Consider the following 18,133-nt stretch of genomic DNA (forward strand, 5'->3'; position numbering starts at 1 on the left):
CCTTGACCTTGCACATGGAAAGAGCTGGAGAAAGGAGAAGTATAGATTCAATGCAACAGTTGAATACACCTAAACCTGCTTTGGAGATCGGAACTATGATCAAGTATAACTATGTTATTCTTCAACAGAGATTCTGGGTTACAGAACACCATAAAACTTAGAAGACCATTCATATACCCACAGACTTATGTAACATTTGTAACAATAAGCCACCTTGTTAATTTATTTCCTGTTATATGTTAGCAATCTAGCTAACATTCACAAGCAGGAGAACAAAATAAGTAAGGTCGCCTCTAAATGTTTTCCATGTTTTCTTGTTCTGATCACTCTAACTAGTAGAAATAAAAACACCTATCAAAAATAATTGTCATAATGTATTTTCATGTGAATAACCTTAAATTGCCTATATATGAAGTACACCTCAGCCTACCACAATGCGTAGGCAGAGTTAAAATAGCATAAAAATCTTATGGAGACTTATTCCATTTGGATTGAACAAACTACTTTCTGCCACAGTTAAAAATGGCTTAGCTTTTAGGAAGTTTAGTGAAAAATTAAACTCCCCCACCTTAAGCAAATACTGCAGGCTATGCTTATGGAAAATTATCCTCACACTAATCAGCTGTACATGCTGACAAACTTGTTCTTTTCTGGTTGCCTAGCTGTCTACCAACCTCCTCTGGCTCCCCGCCATGACCTCTGTGAAAGAGCTGCTATAGCAGTAGCAAGTATGTTCTCAGAAAGCCTTATTAGCTGTGCTGTAGGTTTCTAGTTATTGAACAGCAACTTGTTGTACTTTAATTATTGTGACAGTATTTTAAATAAAAATGCTGGGTTTCATCTTTTAAATAGATACGAGAAAATTCAAGGTCAAGAAGGCTAACCAGACAAAACAGGTCAGCATTACATGTTATGCTGTAGCAGCAAACACTACAAAACCAAATCTACATTTCAAAACAGTAGGTCTGAAGCAGTCATATATATATATATATATATATATGTGTGTGTGTGTGTGTGTGTGTGTGTGTATATATATATATATATATAAAATTTTAACACATGTAATGATAGGCTTGAAGAGCTACAATATCTATGAATAAAAAAAGTTACACAACTTCCAAAATTTATTTGTCACAAAGTATAGAAACTGAACTAAATTTCACTACTTCAGGCTGCAGCACACAGAATCAGTATTTATTAAAGGCTGGTTAGTTTTTGGAGGGGGACTGCTGTGGATGGTCTCCAAGTTCAACAGTTCCTCCCCAGATCAGTCACTGGGTTCTCATATGTGCCTAACAGGCACCAAAACGATACAGGGCTTCAAGCAATTCCATGCTAGACATATACCAGCATTTTAGTTATAAAAAGAAAAAGTCAGGTAGGTATGTTCCTATTGGGTAAGTTCTCCTTCAAGTAGAGTTGGTGAGCATGAGCAAAGTAGATATCCACATAAAGCACTGACATAATTTGTATGTGCCATCCTAACATACCATGGGAAGAGTCCTTAATTGAAAGTAATAATAGGGTAGCCAGGAATGTACCAATTAAAATAACTTGGCTGTCTGTGCTAAATTTCCGATATTCCTAAGGTCTTAAGGAAATTTAACTGTCTTTAATTACTAGAATGCAGTCAAAAACAAAGAAGTACTTTGAGACTTAATTCTCTCAGAAGTGAAACAACTGCACACACTACAGATTTTCTTATTGATGGATCATATGCATTATGTAACATACTAGTTTTGAAAAAAAATTAAATTGATAGTTTTCATCCATCTTCTCAAGCCAGTTTGAAGCATGTTCAATTTTGTTTTGTTTATATATGTTAAAACTCCTACAGCATACATTTGTTAAACTTTAAGATTTTTTAAAATATATTCTCTTCTTCCTACAAAAACAATATAATTCACTGTACCAGTTGCTCTAGTTGGCCTGCAGCTTATATAAGTAACCTCCCCAAACACAAAAATCAGGTTGATCAAGATATGCATGTTCTCAACCTTGCTTTATGAGGTGGAGCCATACACCTGCAAGAACACTGATGCATAAAGACTGCTCTCTCTTTCCCCCCTCACCTCCAAAAATTTGCATTCACTGACAAAACCTGCACAGAAGCAAAAGAATTAAAAAAGTACCAGAGACAGTGTGATGCAACAGAGAAGCCTTGGTCTGGACCCAAATCTGCCCTTTGACAGCATCTCTCTCCTGGAGAGCAGCAGCACCAGAGCAGGACTGCCAGGACATGGCCAACCCTGACATACCACAGGGCTGCAGTAGGGATCTGGTGGTGTGAGCCCCAGCACAACCTCAGCAGAGAAAAAAGGTGTACTTCATGCCTATTTCTTAAGGCTGTTATGTGTCAGATAGAGAATTAAAGAAAAAATAAAATAAAAATAAATAAATATATATAAAAGTTATTAAGTCATCCATCAGGATCCAAAAAGCAATCATTGCTGAGTTGCATTACATATTTCCCAGTTGCTCATTGACCTGTTGGGAGTAAACCATTGACCTCAAGGCAGATCTTAGAGGGCAAGTATGTAATTTGTTCTTAGCCCTTAGAGTAAAAAGGGTGGATTTCGAATGCACTTGCCTGTGCCTCCCTCTTTGCAGTAAAGACCAGGCTTCCTGGTCAGAACCATGCTGATCAGGGTGGGAGGTCAGTCACGCTGCAAATAAGAACTGACGTTTCAAAGCAAGAGCAAGATTTTTGTTGTTAAGAAAATGTGCTCTAACAACAGATCTGCAGATCACAGTAAGGAAAGGACATGCTTCTCTTTTGCTTTTAACTGGTGAAGTTCTTGAGCTCCATGGTGGCTGACTAATGGCTGAAGGGGGATTTCATTACATTGAATTAAAAATTTGTCAGGAAACTTATGGGAAGGAATAAATATTCCCTTTAATACCTGCAAATAAAACAAGATTAACTTATTTACACCACTAATGGTTACTGCTGAGTGTAAAATTCAAGAAGTCATACCTTTGCTGAGTTAAAAACCAAGCAAAGAGAACAAAGAGTGTTTCAGCAAACCCTGTGCCATACAGTTTTGAAGATGAGCTCTAATGCAAGGCCAGATGCTACCTGGGCTGGAGAAAGAAAAATGTCTTTCTCTAATTTGCAGAGCAGCTATGGAACTGTTGCACAGTTGCTTCAGGCAGTGATCAATAAGTAAGAGGAGAGAGAGGACACCTCAAATTCAGCATGTTTTTGGTCCATCTTCCTCACAGTCTTGAAAAGGAGAGCAATATATTCTGATGCTGCAGGCCACAAAGGAATTGCTGAGAACTCTTGAAAAGAGCTAGATATCCCCATAACTCAAAAGTACAATTCTATATCCAAAACAAAACCAATCTTATCCTTTGTTGAGTAAACTGGAAGGGCACAAATTACTTTTCTTCAAGTAAGCAGTCTGATTGTCAAAAATAAGGCTAGAAAAGATACAAACAAATGACATATACAATGGGGCACCACAGGAAGAGAAAAGTCCTAGCTGGCACCTAAGACAGGATTCGTGCAAGAAATGAAAGAACTTATTGTACGACAGCATTGGTTCTCAGGCTGCAGCCTGCTCACTCTTGTGACAAGGACACTCTGCTGCACAGCCTGCCCACCAAGGGGGAGGCTGCTTCCTACTGACACACTTCCAAATCCACATGGAATCAGCAAGGCTTTACTGACCAATTAAAATAAAACTTTACTGTCATCTTTGGCAACTTTTGTTGCTAAACCATTTCGTTCTGTTCTCTTGAAACCTACAGCATACAAATTCAATATAGAGAAAATAAACCACCAGAGCTTTGATCCTCTTTCTTCCAGACTATTCCTCACCTGAAAAAGATAATGCAAAATTTCTGAGAAAGGAAATGCAGTGACTGAATCCAAAATTACTCCTAACTTAATAGATGACTGTTACCTCGGGGAGGTACCTCTCAGGGCTGGGATTCCTCAACTTTTAAAGGCTCAGAACTCAGAGAGTAGAAGTGAATGTTATCAGTAAAATAACTAATATGTTATTTGACATCTCAGTAACAGTGCAAACCCACTCCTCTTCAGTGGGTTCTCTGTTGAGAAAAATATGATTTACTCAAAAAAGAGAACTTGTGTCTTCACAGCTGCAAACCCACTTCCAACCACAAAAACAGTTCCTCATTTTACCACAAGCGGTTTTGCAGTGAGCACACTGCTGTTTTCTACAGGTCCAACTAAAAAGGGTATTGAGGGAAAGGCAGCTTGCTTCACTTTTGTTCATTCCCAGGCTGCCCTGTTGACATACCCCTCCTGTGTGGTCACAGTAATCATATCCTCTCACTCCTGATCTCCCCCAGCCATCTCTTGTGGTCACTGCAGTTGAGGTCTGCACTTGTCCCAGACCGTTCCACTTGTCACTGTAAATAAAATGAGATGGAAAAAATGGTAGGATTTTTTTTTTCCCATGGAAAGGCATATTCTCTGTTACTCTTGCTTGTTCTTTGGTGTAATCAATTGTCTCTTCATTTTATGGAAAACCAGAAAACCAAACTGTGACCTAAAACCAGAACTGTGACAAGATCAAGACTTGGGAAATGCAGTGATGCTACTAAAAAATATAATAAATCCTTGGAAAACTAATTTTTTTTTACTTATATAGTTCAGTCATTAATAAAATCTTTAAGGTATGATTCATAGCACTAGAAAAATGAACTTTAGGTAGAAAGTTTTCCTCACATTGTTAGTCCATTTTCAATTGTATGTAACAATGTTAGTTCTGAAATTGTGTGAATATTTAAACTGTGAAACTCAAAGTATGAACTATTACTGTAGAGGTTCACATTAAAAAAAAAAAATCCATTAAAAGTAACTCTGACAAGGATAATAAAATCTATTTATTAAATATTTTTAATATATTTATATAATATAGATCTTTAAAATCACAACACTTACTTATATTGATACACATTATGCAATTTCCAATGTATTTCAGTACCTTGGCGCTATAAGCTGGTACCCTGAAATGGAAAAAATATGAAAGAAGAGCAGCTTCCCAAGAAGCTCATAGCCATCAGCAGTGGGTAACACAATTGGAACCCTAAGGAACACAGTGAGAAATTCAGAACACAGCCTACAATAAACAGCAATTGCCCTAAATCAGCAAGAGGACTCCTACAAAATACAGACAGGTAACTCTACTTGGTGGCTTTCCTTGAGAGAACTTTGCTTCAAATTGGATGGTTTATGCAGAAACAGCAGCTTCTTGCTGAAATTACTGCAAACACATATTTCAAAGGCAAAAATCTATTTTTCAGTGAATTGCTTGGATGCATTGACAGATATTGGTATTTCCCCTTTCCTTCAGGACTCGCTGCTTAGCCACGATATAAAAAGAGAAACAGTTTTTGAATAATTAATGAAACACAAAGACTGAAAATAGACCTCTTTTCTTCCCTTTCCTGCCTCCTCTTATTAAAAAAGCAAACAAAATCCTAACAATAGAGCCTGAAGGTTAAAAGTCCCTTAAGAATAACTACCAGCCAGCTGGTCTGAAAAGAACAATATGGAGCAAAATGCATCACCTGTAACACCAAGGCAATACGGCAAAATCTACACAGGAACAAATGTCAGAAGTTTTTAGAGAGAAAAAAATAATCAAGGAATACAAGGGATGAGAAGATGAGGACAGTACCAGCATATACCCATTGAAGGTGCACTATATTTTTTTGTTATTTACACTACCAGCAAGGGAGGCATGTAAATTTTCCCAAAATGGCTTAAGCTATACAATAATTGCTTTATTTATGAAATAAAAACCCCAAACAAACCTCAAAAAAATAAAACCCACAAAAAATCCCACAGAATACCATCTTGTACAGTGCTTCCAAGTGTTTTATCTTTTTAAATACACTTGCAATGATAGAAATGCTGCTAATATTCTATAGCTTAAGCATTTCCTATTCCACTAAAAGTACATACCTACTTACACAGAAAGTGTGTACTTTACAGCAAGTGTGTAAAACTGAAGAACCTAGGATTGCTGTGAAGTACTTTTGGAAGCTCTTGGTGCCTACTGGTTTTCCTTTACAGTAAGACTCTTGTCACTTCCAAGAGACCTGCAGATTAAGGAGTCCTGCATATGCGTGCATTTCAAACTATTTTTATGGTGTAAAATCAGGATTTCCTTCCATATTCCCCCTTCCATGCACTTTTGGACACAGTTACAAGCTCTTAACTACAGGCAGAAGGGCCTGTTAATAGAGCAGAAGGGGCTGCCATCTTGTCCCCACTTATTTTTTGGAAAATATGAAGTCAGTACAGCATCATACAAAGACTTGCATTCCCATGTTTTTGTCCTGTTGTCCCTGGTTCGTTTCCTCTTGTATTTCTTCAGTTCTACTCTACAACGTATAATAAATTACAGCGGGGGACCTTCCATCTTTCACCTAGCACCTTCCACACAATTAATTTATCAGACGAGACACACTTCACCTTAAACCACAGAAAACTAGCAAGGTGCTCACTTTGATATCCGTTTTTCACCTTTCCACGTGAGAAACATGAACGTTTCTTTTGTGCAGCTGAAAGCTGAGTATAAGCAGCAGTGCTTTGGGTTTTGAAATGTCTTCAAGCTTCACGGCAGCTAGCTGCTGCCACATGGAGTGAAGCAGGGGGAAGAGAAACCTGGCTGACAAAGGCTGTTGATTGTATACATGACTGCTCCAGAGCAGCTGGCCCCTGGAGAGCGTGAAATACCTACTATTTTGAGGTGTTTCACCTCAGATTGTGCAGGCAGCATTTGGCCGGGGGTGGGTGACACCCACTGGCTGCACACAGCGACACCCCGGCCGGGCGACCTGCGCGGGCAACGCGCTTCCCGTCTGCCGCAAAACGAGAAAAGACTTTTGGGTTACAAATTACACTGGTTTCCACCGACAGCTGAAGGGTTCCACCACACGCTGGTTCCCCCATCCCCGCGGGCGGCCCGGATACCCCGCGCTCAGGCGATGTTGTGGGGGCCCCTCGGCGCTCCAGGCGATTCCCCCAGGGACCCGGGCTCCCCACGACCTCGGCCCGGAGCAGCGGGCGGCACTGCCGCTCACGGTGCCCCGGCGGTTCCCACGGCTCCGGCACAGCGGCCGCGTCCCTACGGCGGCGACCGCTCCTCCTTTTCGTCACCTTCTTGTCTTCTTCGCGCTCTGCTCACCCTCCTCCCCCTCTCGCCCCCGCTGGCTGCCCATGCCCGGCACCGCCCGGCCCGGCAGGTACAGAGGGGGCGGGGGCGCAAGGCGACGCCCTCCCCTCCCCCCCGCACGCCGCGTGGTCGCGGCGGCCGCGCGTTCGCCGGGCTCCCCCTTGGCTGCCGCGCGCCGTGGTCTCGCCCGCCCCCGCTGCCATGTTGGATCGCGCGGCCGCCGGGGCCGGGCCGGAGTTGGAAGTTTAGGGGCGGGAGCGATCGGGATCGGCTCCGGCGCGGAACGGCTCCGGCTCGGCTACACTGCTGCCCGGCACCCCCTTTCCCGGCCGCCCCCCTCCCCGACACCCTCCCCGCCGCCCCTCTTCTCCTCCCTCCTTGCCCGGCCCCGCGAGGAAGGCTCCGCGATGCGGCTGCTGTGAGGCCCCGGCGGCGGCGGAGGAAGGGGAGGAAGGGGCCGCGGGCGCCATCGGTCGCAGGGCGGCGAGGGCAGCGCCGGGCCGGCCCCGGCCATGAGCGGCGCCCCGCAGCAGCAGCCCCCGCGGCGGGTCACCAACGTGGGCTCGCTGCTGCTCACCCCGCAGGAGAACGAGAGCCTCTTCGGCTTCCTCGGCAAGAAATGCGTGGTAAGTCCCGACCAGGGGAGCGACGAGACTGGGGCACCCCCCCAGCCGCCCCACCAAAGCGCGGCGGGTCGGGGCGAGCGGGGGCGTGTGAGGACAGCCCGGCCGGGCGCTGGGAAGTTGAGGCTGAGGAAGTTTCATCCTGCTCCACTGCCCCGTCCCGGCGTCGGGAGGGGGGCGGCCCTCGCAGGCCTCGCTGTCCGCCCGGCTCGCCCGCAGCGCAGGGCGGGGAGCGATGAACGGCGGCGGCGGCTCCTCGGCCGACCCGGTCCGGCGGAGCTGCCGGCCCTGAGCGCCGGCCCGGCCTCGCTCCCTTCGAAGCCAGGCGGCTCCGAGACCGCCTCGGGCACCGGTGTCGCGCCGTCCTTCCGCGCCTCGCTGTCCATCGCCGTATGGAGCTCCTGGGGGTCGGCGGGGCTCCCGCTGCCCTGCAGCCGAGCCGTGCGCTGCAGGGGGAACCGGCCGCAAAGGAGCAGCCGCGGGGCTCGGGGGGTAAAAGTTCCGTTGCTTGACGAGGCTGGGACGGAGCCCAGGTGCACCAGCGGTGTAACAAAGCAGTGTTGGACGAAGTTGTAGGAAGGCTTGTATCAGTGCTAGGCCTGCCTTGGGTTTAGTCTGGACTTTTCTTAGCCTAAACAACAGATTCGTGTATTCAAATATTGTGTGTTTTCCCATTTCTGTATCAGTAAGTTAGGTTTCAAAATACCTTCTTGTATGTAAGGTAAAACTGTACTAAAACTACTTATCTGTATCAAAGAACTTTTTGAATGCTTCGAAATATAACCCCTTTCCATTAGAAAATAAGCTGTTTTTTAAAAAATTGTATTTTTCAGAGCAATGACTATTTGGGTGCATTGTGTCCAGTACCTAAAATACTGTTAGGCACTTACTGTAAAGCTATGGAGGGTGTTTCATGAACTTAAAACTGTGACTTAAAGCAGGATATCCGTGTAGTCATACTGATTCTGCATAACTCTCTGGACTTTGAAATGGTATTGTTGATCAAACTGACTGCTGTGAGGAAAACATAAGATGCAACAACTGAACAGGATGTAGAGAATATTTACATTGGGGTGGGTCAGATAAGATGCTGTCACAGTAACTAAGTTGTGTGTCAGAAGGTATGACCCTGAAGTATGTTTTGAAAAGTACAGATTTGTAGAAATGCCTCAGTTAATTTCAGGCAATGTTTCGTATCTTCAGCTTCTTTGCTAAGAAAGGAAAAAAAAAATCAACTTTTCTCTAAATATAAAAAATAGTGCATGAACTCATGTGTAAATTTATTTCCAGTTTGCTTTTCTGTAACTTGATTTTTTTTCTTGTCAGTTGAATGCACTTATAATTGCTGTTATACTCAGCTGTAAAACTCAGTTAAGCTCCCAACTTTTCTGCATAAATAATATGTTGAAATTAGACTGGAGGTAAATATCTTCACAGGATCTGGGTGTCATGGGATTTATGGCTTGCTTGAAATTACACATTCTTCTGATTTACACTGAATATTGGATGACTTTCCAGTTGAGGTTCTTATAATTGTGGTGTGTTGTTTCCCCTTTTCCCCAGCCCTTTATGTTCTCTGAGTTAATCATAGGCTTATTTTAGTACAGCTGAGGTTCTCCTCAGTCTTGAGGACTTGAGCATTGAAGGTCTAGAGGTATTTAACCTGGCTTTTTTGGCTTACTGTGTGGCATGAGCCAGAAATTGAGAAACAAGTGAATAGATTTGATATTATGTCCCTTGGAGGGCATTGTTGTAAGCAGAGAAGTGGAATGAGTGCCTGGAGATGGTAACAGCCTCGGCTGTCTGACTTGAATCCACAGTATCTATTGGAGCCCAATAGGACTCTTGGTACTCTTGACCTTCTAGCTTGACTCAGCATGCTGTGCTGATAAATGCCTTCGTGCTGTAATATTCATGATATATGATCTCATAATATCCATATTTGAATTACTCATTAGTGAAGTTTCAGACTATAAGTGCTGCTTTTTAAGAAAGGAAAGTTTTGTGAGTTCTGTAGGATGCTAAATGCTTGTTCTTGCAATCACCTGAAATATCTGGGCTGCCTTGCTGCTGCAGGTGATGTTTCTGTCACTCTGGGCATGGAGAGGCTAGTGGATGTGATGTATCAGCCACACGGACATAATTTTAGGTTTTGTTTGACTAGACTTCATGTTTAGATCACTTCTGCAATGAACACCAGAGGAAAATTGAGACATTAAACCATGCTCCTAGATACTCTTTGTAGTAATAATTTATAGAGTTCTTAATGGACACCACAGTGCTGTTGTCAGGCCTGAAGGGCTTAGTTAAAAAAGCTTGTGGTGCTCTAAATCTGTTTTATTTCAGTCTTTCCTTTGTTTCTGACTGGTAACAAGGCAGCTATTTTGAAATAACTTTGAGGATTCATCTGATTTTTGTTCTATGGAAAAGCAAAGGAATTTATTAAGTCGTATGACTTCGATTCAGTACTCAGAGTCTGTGAACTTGGAAATAGACATGGTTCCAATGGCGTCTTAAGTAATGATGTCTGATAAAAAAATTTCCTGAGTGGGGGAAATGGTGAAGAGCCATCACTCAGTGTGTTGCTGACGTTGATACCATTTTGCAGACTACAACTGGTACTTCAAGAAACTCACTAGTAAACAAGTGTACATACAGAGGGTAATGGATTTTTTTTTTACTTTTTTTTCCCAGTCCCCTCGCTGAGTTGTAAAATGTTTATCTGCATTTATTTATTTATTTATCTGCAATTTACAAGCAATTAAAATACCTTTGCCCGTGACAGATTAGGCTTTCAAAACGAAGCCACTGGCTAATAGTCAAAGCTGTAGCTAGAGTTAATTTGGCTGAAATATGAATCTAGATGTAGAACTACTTAGAGAATGTATCCAGCATAAAGCCCTTTAGGACTGCCATTTTTTAGGCATGTAACTAATTTTCATTCAGGGTTGTGACCTTTGTTATCTAGGTCAGGTGCAAAATTTACTATCTGTAAAAAAAATTAAATAACTTCTTGATAATAATGTAGAAATAAAATTTTATGTACACTTATACTAAAGGGAGCTATGAGATTACTTTTGTGCATATTAATTTTTTTTTTTTTTTTGTGGTTATGCCCAACTTAGAAGTTTTTGCGGAAATTCTGGTTAGCTACAAATCATTACTTTAAATAACAGTGAGTTTTGTAATAAAAAGTAAATATTAGGTATCCCTTTTATAATGGAATAAAGAAGTAACTTTTATAATTTGCTTGATTAACATTGGTCAGAGACATCAGTAATGAGAAACTAGTTTATTCCATAGAAATAATTTTTGAGAGGACTTACTAAACAAAAATACCATGAGAAGTATGTACTTGGTACCATTAGAAGTAGGTGAAATGGAGTGTGGATATTTTATGCTGCTTAGAAGTGGGACTCAACACTTGGATAAGGTGTAATGAATAAGGCTAGGAATATGTTGTTTGTAAGATCTTGCCGTGGTTCATATGGTAAACAGGAACTGGTGAAGGATGCAGAAAGAAGTGGCACAGCACTAAGCTAACTAAGAAAACTGTTTTGGCTGCTTTTAAAAGTGCATGTGACCAGAATAAGTGTGTATATCAGAGCCAGAGAACAAATTGCAGTAATAGTTGAGATAAAACAAAATAAAAATTTGAATGGCAGTTATAGCTCTTAACTGATAAGAATTAAAAGTTTTATCAGGAAGGGGCTTGTAAGGTTACTTGTGCTTATGAAAACAGCATGGACTAAGACTTGAAGGTAGACTACAGGTCTGAGTATAACGAGCAACTTCATGTGTCTGAGACGTGTTGGGACTCCTCAGTTAGAGTTTAGGCTGCAGTCTGTCCACCCAAAAAACATCTACTTTGCAGTTTAAAAAGGATTTTTTCCCTGTACAGGTAGGGAGAACTGAGTCATTAACTCAGTGGTGATTCTCTCATCTTTGCATTTGTTTTTAAGTGAGATACAGAGGGGGAAGATAAAGTGTATAGGATGGGGTCTTGTGGAACAGGAGAGTATTGAGAATTATGCCTGGATTTCTTTTGAGATTTGTCCCGTTCTACAGAAGACATGTAGCATCTTTAGATACCTCACTAGTATCTATTAGAGTGAGTTCCCTGAACAGCTTATCAGTGTTAACCTCCCTTCTTGAGGGAATGACCGTGGGGTTTTGACAGTTCCTTTGAACCAAACCTGTGCCTACAAAACTGATTTTCACAGTAATGGATCATATCAGACTATGTAGAGCAAGTGGTAAACCATCATCCTTATCATAGTGTGTTTCTCATGGTTGTTTTCCTCACAGCTTGCTATTAATGTCTTTACAGCATATTTCTCTGCCTTAGTTTATTTACCTGTGGATGAGAAATGTTTTGATACCGCTTGGGAACAGTCTAGCAGGTACTGCATCTCGTAACTGTATGTATTTGAGACAAAGCATCAATTCACAAAGTGTGGGATATGGTTAAGGATTAAGAGACAGAAATGTAGGCGTTAAAATCCTGCAATTGTCAGTAAACCTCACTGTCAGTTATCTAAATCTCACATTCAATTGACTTTAAGACAGAAACTCAGCTAACAGAAGTTTTTATCTTTGCTGCAGTGACTGCAGTGGTTACATCTCTCGCAGCTGTTCTTGTATGTCATGTGCTAGACAAATTGTGTCTTGATATGAGGAGTGAGTTCTGCTACAAGTTTCAGTCACTGTGTGTCTCTGTTGTGAAGCATTATGTGTTGCTGAATGAAGGGTGATCTACTAAGATAGACCTGGAGCCTGTATCTCACTCTGTTAAGGCTTCAGCATTATTGCATTCTCTTCTGAGCATCTTTGCAGAAATATTTTATCTGTTTTGGAGGCAGTCAAGTGCTGAAAGTCTCTCAGCATCTCTGTGGTTAATCAGATGGGTATATAAGTGCTCCATATAAGTGCTCTGGAATTCTATGGTATACATACACAACAGGATGAAAACAATTTGTAATCACAAGCTGTTGTGTTGTAACTTACTGTTTTTTCACAGCTAAGACTCATATTAAGGAATTTAGAAGAGGGCAAAGTTTAATGTCAGATTCAGATGAGCAGTCAAGATTTGACTGCAAGTTTTTCACCAAGATGTCCAGATAGTCCTTGCTTAGGAGAACACCCAAGGAAGTGATAGGTTCTTGTTGGAAGGTAAAGATTGAGTTTGCTATTTCATGCAAGTTTGTAAATGTAAAGACTTCCTTTAGTTCTTCCTAAAGTTCTTCCTTTAGTGGAAGATTCATGTGATTTCTTGGCATTATCTGCTTGTAAATATTGTCTTGAATTTTTTATCACTAGAATGCTTTTCTCTCTGGTTATTTTTTCTGGGGTTCTGAAAGGTTTAGTACTAGCTGAATTTGTCATGAGTGAATAGTGTAAGATCCATCTCTTAAGAACCATGCTGTTTCAGGCTAAAGACATTATGATGGGGAATGCTATAATTTTAGCTCTTGAATTTCTCTTTTTAAAAGAGTTCTGGTACTTCTGCCTGAAAAAACTCACCTGTTTTTTTCTTTAGAACTTTCTATGACCCTTATTGCTCTACTTTTAATAGTGCCAGCATTACGAACTCATCTACTGCTTTCATTGATAGTTGTGTAGGTGGCTACAGTTGCCAGCACTGGCAGCAATTGCCACTGGCAGCTTCTAGCTTAGTGCTGGAATAGGTGGAGTGAAGCGTTGAAGATATTTATATGTGATGAGTGAATGCCACCTAGGGACTTTGTACTAGTTCCTTAACCAACGTGAAAAAAAGGCCTGATCCTTTCATTGACCTTTAGTAGGCAGAACTGTCTGCAGAGTAGATGGGGTTTGTGGAGCCCTAAATGCTTAGTTTGCTTAGAAAAATTGCTGTTGCCTTTAAGCTGTGTGGTAAGATTTATAGTGTCCTCTCCTCCGGTGGGCATGTTTCATAGGCTTGTCTCTTGAGGAATCTTTGTAGTATAGAAATAAAACTTAGTAGACAAGGGACTTAGAGGTTCATTTCCTAATACCCAGATAATAAAATACAGGAAGTAATGAAATTGTGTCACAGGCACTAGGCAGAATTGCTTATTGGTAGGTTTGGGTACAGTTTCCTGAAGAAAGTGTCATTACTAAAAAAATTGTGTTACTAATACACAGAGGGTTTGGTGTTTTTTTTGGTTTTGTTTTGGTTTTTTTTGGTTTTTTTTTTTTTGGCTAGTTTGTTTTCCTTGTAACAGTAAATCTTGCAGAGCGGGTTTAGTGGAACTAGAAGTGTATCTTCATGGGTGGGTTTAAACAGCCCACTCCACTGGGACGTGACTCAGATGCTGTACAAGATAGTTTAATTTCTTGGTGTATTTGCTTGGGTACACTGCCACACTATCTTTTGTGGCTTCCAAACATGTTGATGCTTGGATATCCAACAAAATGGGAACAATAGCTGTGCAGTTACCTTCAGGGGCAACTGTAGTTTAATTTGAAGATCCTGAAGTGTGGTTATCACATGACAGGAGCAGAGTTCTATAAGGTTGAAATAGAAAAAGAAAAGATGCAGTTTAAACAGTCATGGGGCACTTTCTTAGAAAGCTGCTCACTTGCTTAATTCATAAAATTTAGTAGTGTTTTCTCAGACACTTCTGAGTTAAAGGTAGTCAGTTTTGCTGACACCTCTTTGTGCAGTAAATGGCACTTTAGGCATCTCAAATTAGAATGTCTGTGTTAAGAATATATGATTCTGGAATAAGTTCATTAAATGAATTACTCAATTCCTTTAGACATAATGTTCTGTGGAGATGATCATTGCTGGCAAGGAAACTGTTGCTGCTGAGCTCCCCAACACATTTGCAGATTGCTTCTCACTTCAGGCACTTGCTTTCATACATGTGTCCCCACCTTGGTGAGGTTGTTTTCCCTGTACTGTTTATTTAGCTGTCCTTAAAATCCTCACTCTTAAGGCAGCATTTTTTTTTGAGGTTTTCTGAGAAACGGTGTTAATACATTTTTCAGTTTTCCCGTGTGTCTGGCTTAAAGCTGAAAGATCACACTAAGGTTTTAAGTGTTTCCATTTCTCTAAGACAGTTTCACACACCATTTTCCCCTGCTGAACTTTGTGTAATTCAGAATTTCCCTGCATTTAATGTCTTTTCCCTTCAATGCAAATGTGTTGTTTTGCCTTTATCTCCTCTTGTTCATTAGCCACTACGCAGCATCACTGTGGTGTATTTAGTGACCATGGACATGCTCCCATATAAGCATATTTTGCATGTGAAAGTACTGTGCCTGCAATTTGAGAAACACTGACCTAGCAAAAGAAAGTGTGACTCTTGCCTTTTTGAACAGCTCAGAAAACTGTTTTTCATTATTTGAACTCTCAGTCATGCAAAGATAACTTTTGCCTCTGAAATTGCAAATCCTTTTAAAAAATGCATTTGCTTTAAGTATTACTAATGATAATGGCTTTCCCAAAAGTTAGTCAGCACTTGCTGAGCTTAAGTAACAAGCCCTAGTACTTGTCTTGCTGTCTAGGCAAGAATACTTGAAGGTGGGAATTTGGCAGTAAATTTTAAATGTTTTCTCCCCTCTCAAGGTGACAGTCAATTTACCTGTGTGTGATTTGTGGATAAGAAATTAATCTGTTGTATTAATATTTTTCTGTGTTGGAGATAAAAGTGAGAGATTTTTTTACCACCTCCTTAGTACATTTTGTAACAGAAGCAGTAGTTTATTGACTTTGAAAGAATTTTCTATTTTAGGAATCAGTTTAACCACTATTTCTTTTGTAGGCCCTATCCTGCTGATGTACCTTGAGGTCCTGCATAGTGACCTCTGCCCTCCAAATCTTGTGTCTCCGCTTTCATCATGTTCTCCTTTTAACACACATGCTCTTTTTATGTTTTTAGTAAGTTTTCTGTCTTGTCCCAGTAACAGAGTTTCCTCCTTTCCTGTTTTCCTCTTGCACCTCAAGCGCTTCCGAATATTCCTTTCTCCCTTCAGCTTCTGCATTCATAATCTGCGTGAAGATCTCCGGGCAGGACTGACACTCTTGGTCACCATTCTCCCTTCCACTCCCTTATTCCCCCTCCACAGTTCCTCAACTGCTTTGTTCTTGAGGATGAACAAAGGAGGATCTGGTTTGTCTCATCAGATGTGTAGTCCTGCACATATGCAGTGCTGGGATAGACATGGCATGTATTGCAGCTCAACAGAGCACTGCACAAGGAAAGCCACGAGGAGAGGAGGCAGTGTCTATGCCCAGCAGCTGTTTGCTGATGCACGCACGAAGGGCACTTGAGCCTGAGACCTGGCCATTACATATTCCTCACTTAGTTTGTCTTCACTGACCAAAATAATTGTTAATGTTGTTGTAGGGAAGATAACTTTTAGTGGTTATGAGACGGGTATACAAAAACAGGAGCATGGTATTCCTCAGGCTTCTTGCACTGCTCCACCCTTCACTGCTGCTTCTCCAGGCAGGACCGGACTCTCCGGTTTGTAAGCTGCTATATTAAGAAACTGTATACTGGGAGATACAGCTTCAGCAACTCTACAAGCTCAGATTTGAAACCACAGAATTGCTTAGTCCTGCTTCGACTGAACTGTAAGTTATTTCCTGCTCCTCTAACCATGTGACAGCTCTCTGAGCACAGCTAAGATGTGGTCATTCTTTCTAAGTAGACATTTTTTCCCTTTACTCCCCCTCAGTCAGCCAAAGCAAACAGAAACATCACTTGGCTTATGACACTAAATATACACAAAGGCATCCAAATAAGCTCCTCTCTGTAAAACTGTGCTTGATTTTTGTGGTTAATTGAGAAGAGGAAGAAAACGATGAACATCCTGTAGTGGTGTGTGTTCTGTGCAATACCACAGGCAAAAGCTTCCCCTTGCATTTGCAGAGAAGGAAGCAGTAGTTTCTAGCAAATTAAATGCAGGGCTATTTTTCCTTTATTTGCTTTAGGATTTAATTGAGAGTATCTCAGGTATGAAATTCATTTCATAACTGGACATGGATTTATTAGCACTTATATTTTTAGGAATCTGATAATTAACAGTTTTTTAAAAAAATCAGGGTTTGGGCTTAATTTTATGTGATGTTATGTGAACCAATATTTTTTAGCCATACAGTAGGTGTTGTAATTTTGACCATTCTTAAACAATATTGGCCTCTGTGTTACACTGTACTGTTAGCACTGTACTCAGTTTGTGTAGCTGGAACTTTAAAATCTTACATAGCTTTAAATTTAAAGTGTGATTGCAAGAGAAAATGCTGATTGTGCTTGATGTCTAGAACTCAGTAGTGATTCAATACACCGTTTCTTTATTTTAAAAATTAGTTTTGTCTTTAAGAGATTTGTCCATATCATATTCATGTGCCAGTATTTCTCTACCTGAGAGACTGAAAACACAACTGTTGTCTCTGCTCAGGGCATGCCCTTCCTTGACTTAGTTCAAGCATCTAGATGCATCCTACCAATAGTTGTGCTATCGTTTTGTTTGATAAGATGCATGGAGATGGATTTGATTATAAATGTTTTGCTGGGATATGTAGATCTCACTCCATGTCATGGTTTTAACTTCATCTTTTTGTGTCATTTAGGAGGTCTTGCTTTGACTGCTTCAGTTTTTCATTGAGGTTTTTCCTTAACAGCCTCTTTGAACACCTCTGGTCTTTTCTGCCTATAAATGACAAATCCTGTTTGTTTCTCTATCCTCTTTTCATATTTTCATATTGTTTATGAATTTTTTTATTGAAAATGTAAGTGTTCGTGTTGCTGCTCCAGGCTTCACACTGTGTTACCAAGGAGTCTGCCTCTCACAGTGGCCGTACCTGTCACGACCCTACCTTTATCTTGCTGATAACATTTAAGCTTGGTGGCAGAAGCATGCATCTTGTCCTTTTCCTCACCTCTGGTTTCTCAGCCAGCTGTGCTAACATACTGATGGCTAACAAACCTAAGTGGGGCAGTAGCATGAACTCAGGCACTGTTCCATGACCATCCATGGTGTTCAGTTTGTTGGCACAATTTCGAGTGCTTAAGCAGTTGCTTAAATTATTATGAGTGTGGTTTTGACATTAGAATGGTGTAAACATGTTGCTCCTGGTACATCATATGGGGTAGGACCATCAATACCCAATTTGTGTTGTGTTGGGAAGAGAGTTTGTTCCTCTATGCATATATGCATTCTGCACCATTTCCCATCATATCCAGAAAGTGGCCCAGGTCTTAGCACAACCAGGGAAATCTGCAAGGAGACAAAAGCTGTTCCGGGGATGGGGAGGTGTGAGCTGTCTGTTCTAGCATTGTCAGTCAGTAGATCACGGAATAAGGATTAGCTCTGCTGCTGTGCACATAGCTGTCTGCT

The 18,133-nt window shown here is 41.2% G+C and overlaps 1 protein-coding gene across 2 annotated transcripts in view; it reads left to right on the forward strand.

The window, feature by feature from the left end:
- The first annotated feature begins 7,310 nt into the window (after positions 1–7,310).
- WASL (WASP like actin nucleation promoting factor) overlaps positions 7,311–18,133 on the forward strand; it is a 49,899-nt gene continuing 39,076 nt past the window's right edge. The window contains exon 1 of one of the 2 annotated variants that reach the window (XM_040062147.1): positions 7,311–7,786. In XM_040062147.1, coding sequence (XP_039918081.1) covers positions 7,673–7,786 — 114 coding nt within the window. In that variant the 5' untranslated portion in view covers positions 7,311–7,672. The remainder of the gene's footprint in view (positions 7,787–18,133) is intronic. The other variant, XM_058420277.1, reaches the window with a different exon arrangement.

Source organism: Hirundo rustica, chromosome 4 (assembly GCF_015227805.2).
Source record: "Hirundo rustica isolate bHirRus1 chromosome 4, bHirRus1.pri.v3, whole genome shotgun sequence".
NCBI classification, from domain to species: domain Eukaryota; kingdom Metazoa; phylum Chordata; class Aves; order Passeriformes; family Hirundinidae; genus Hirundo; species Hirundo rustica.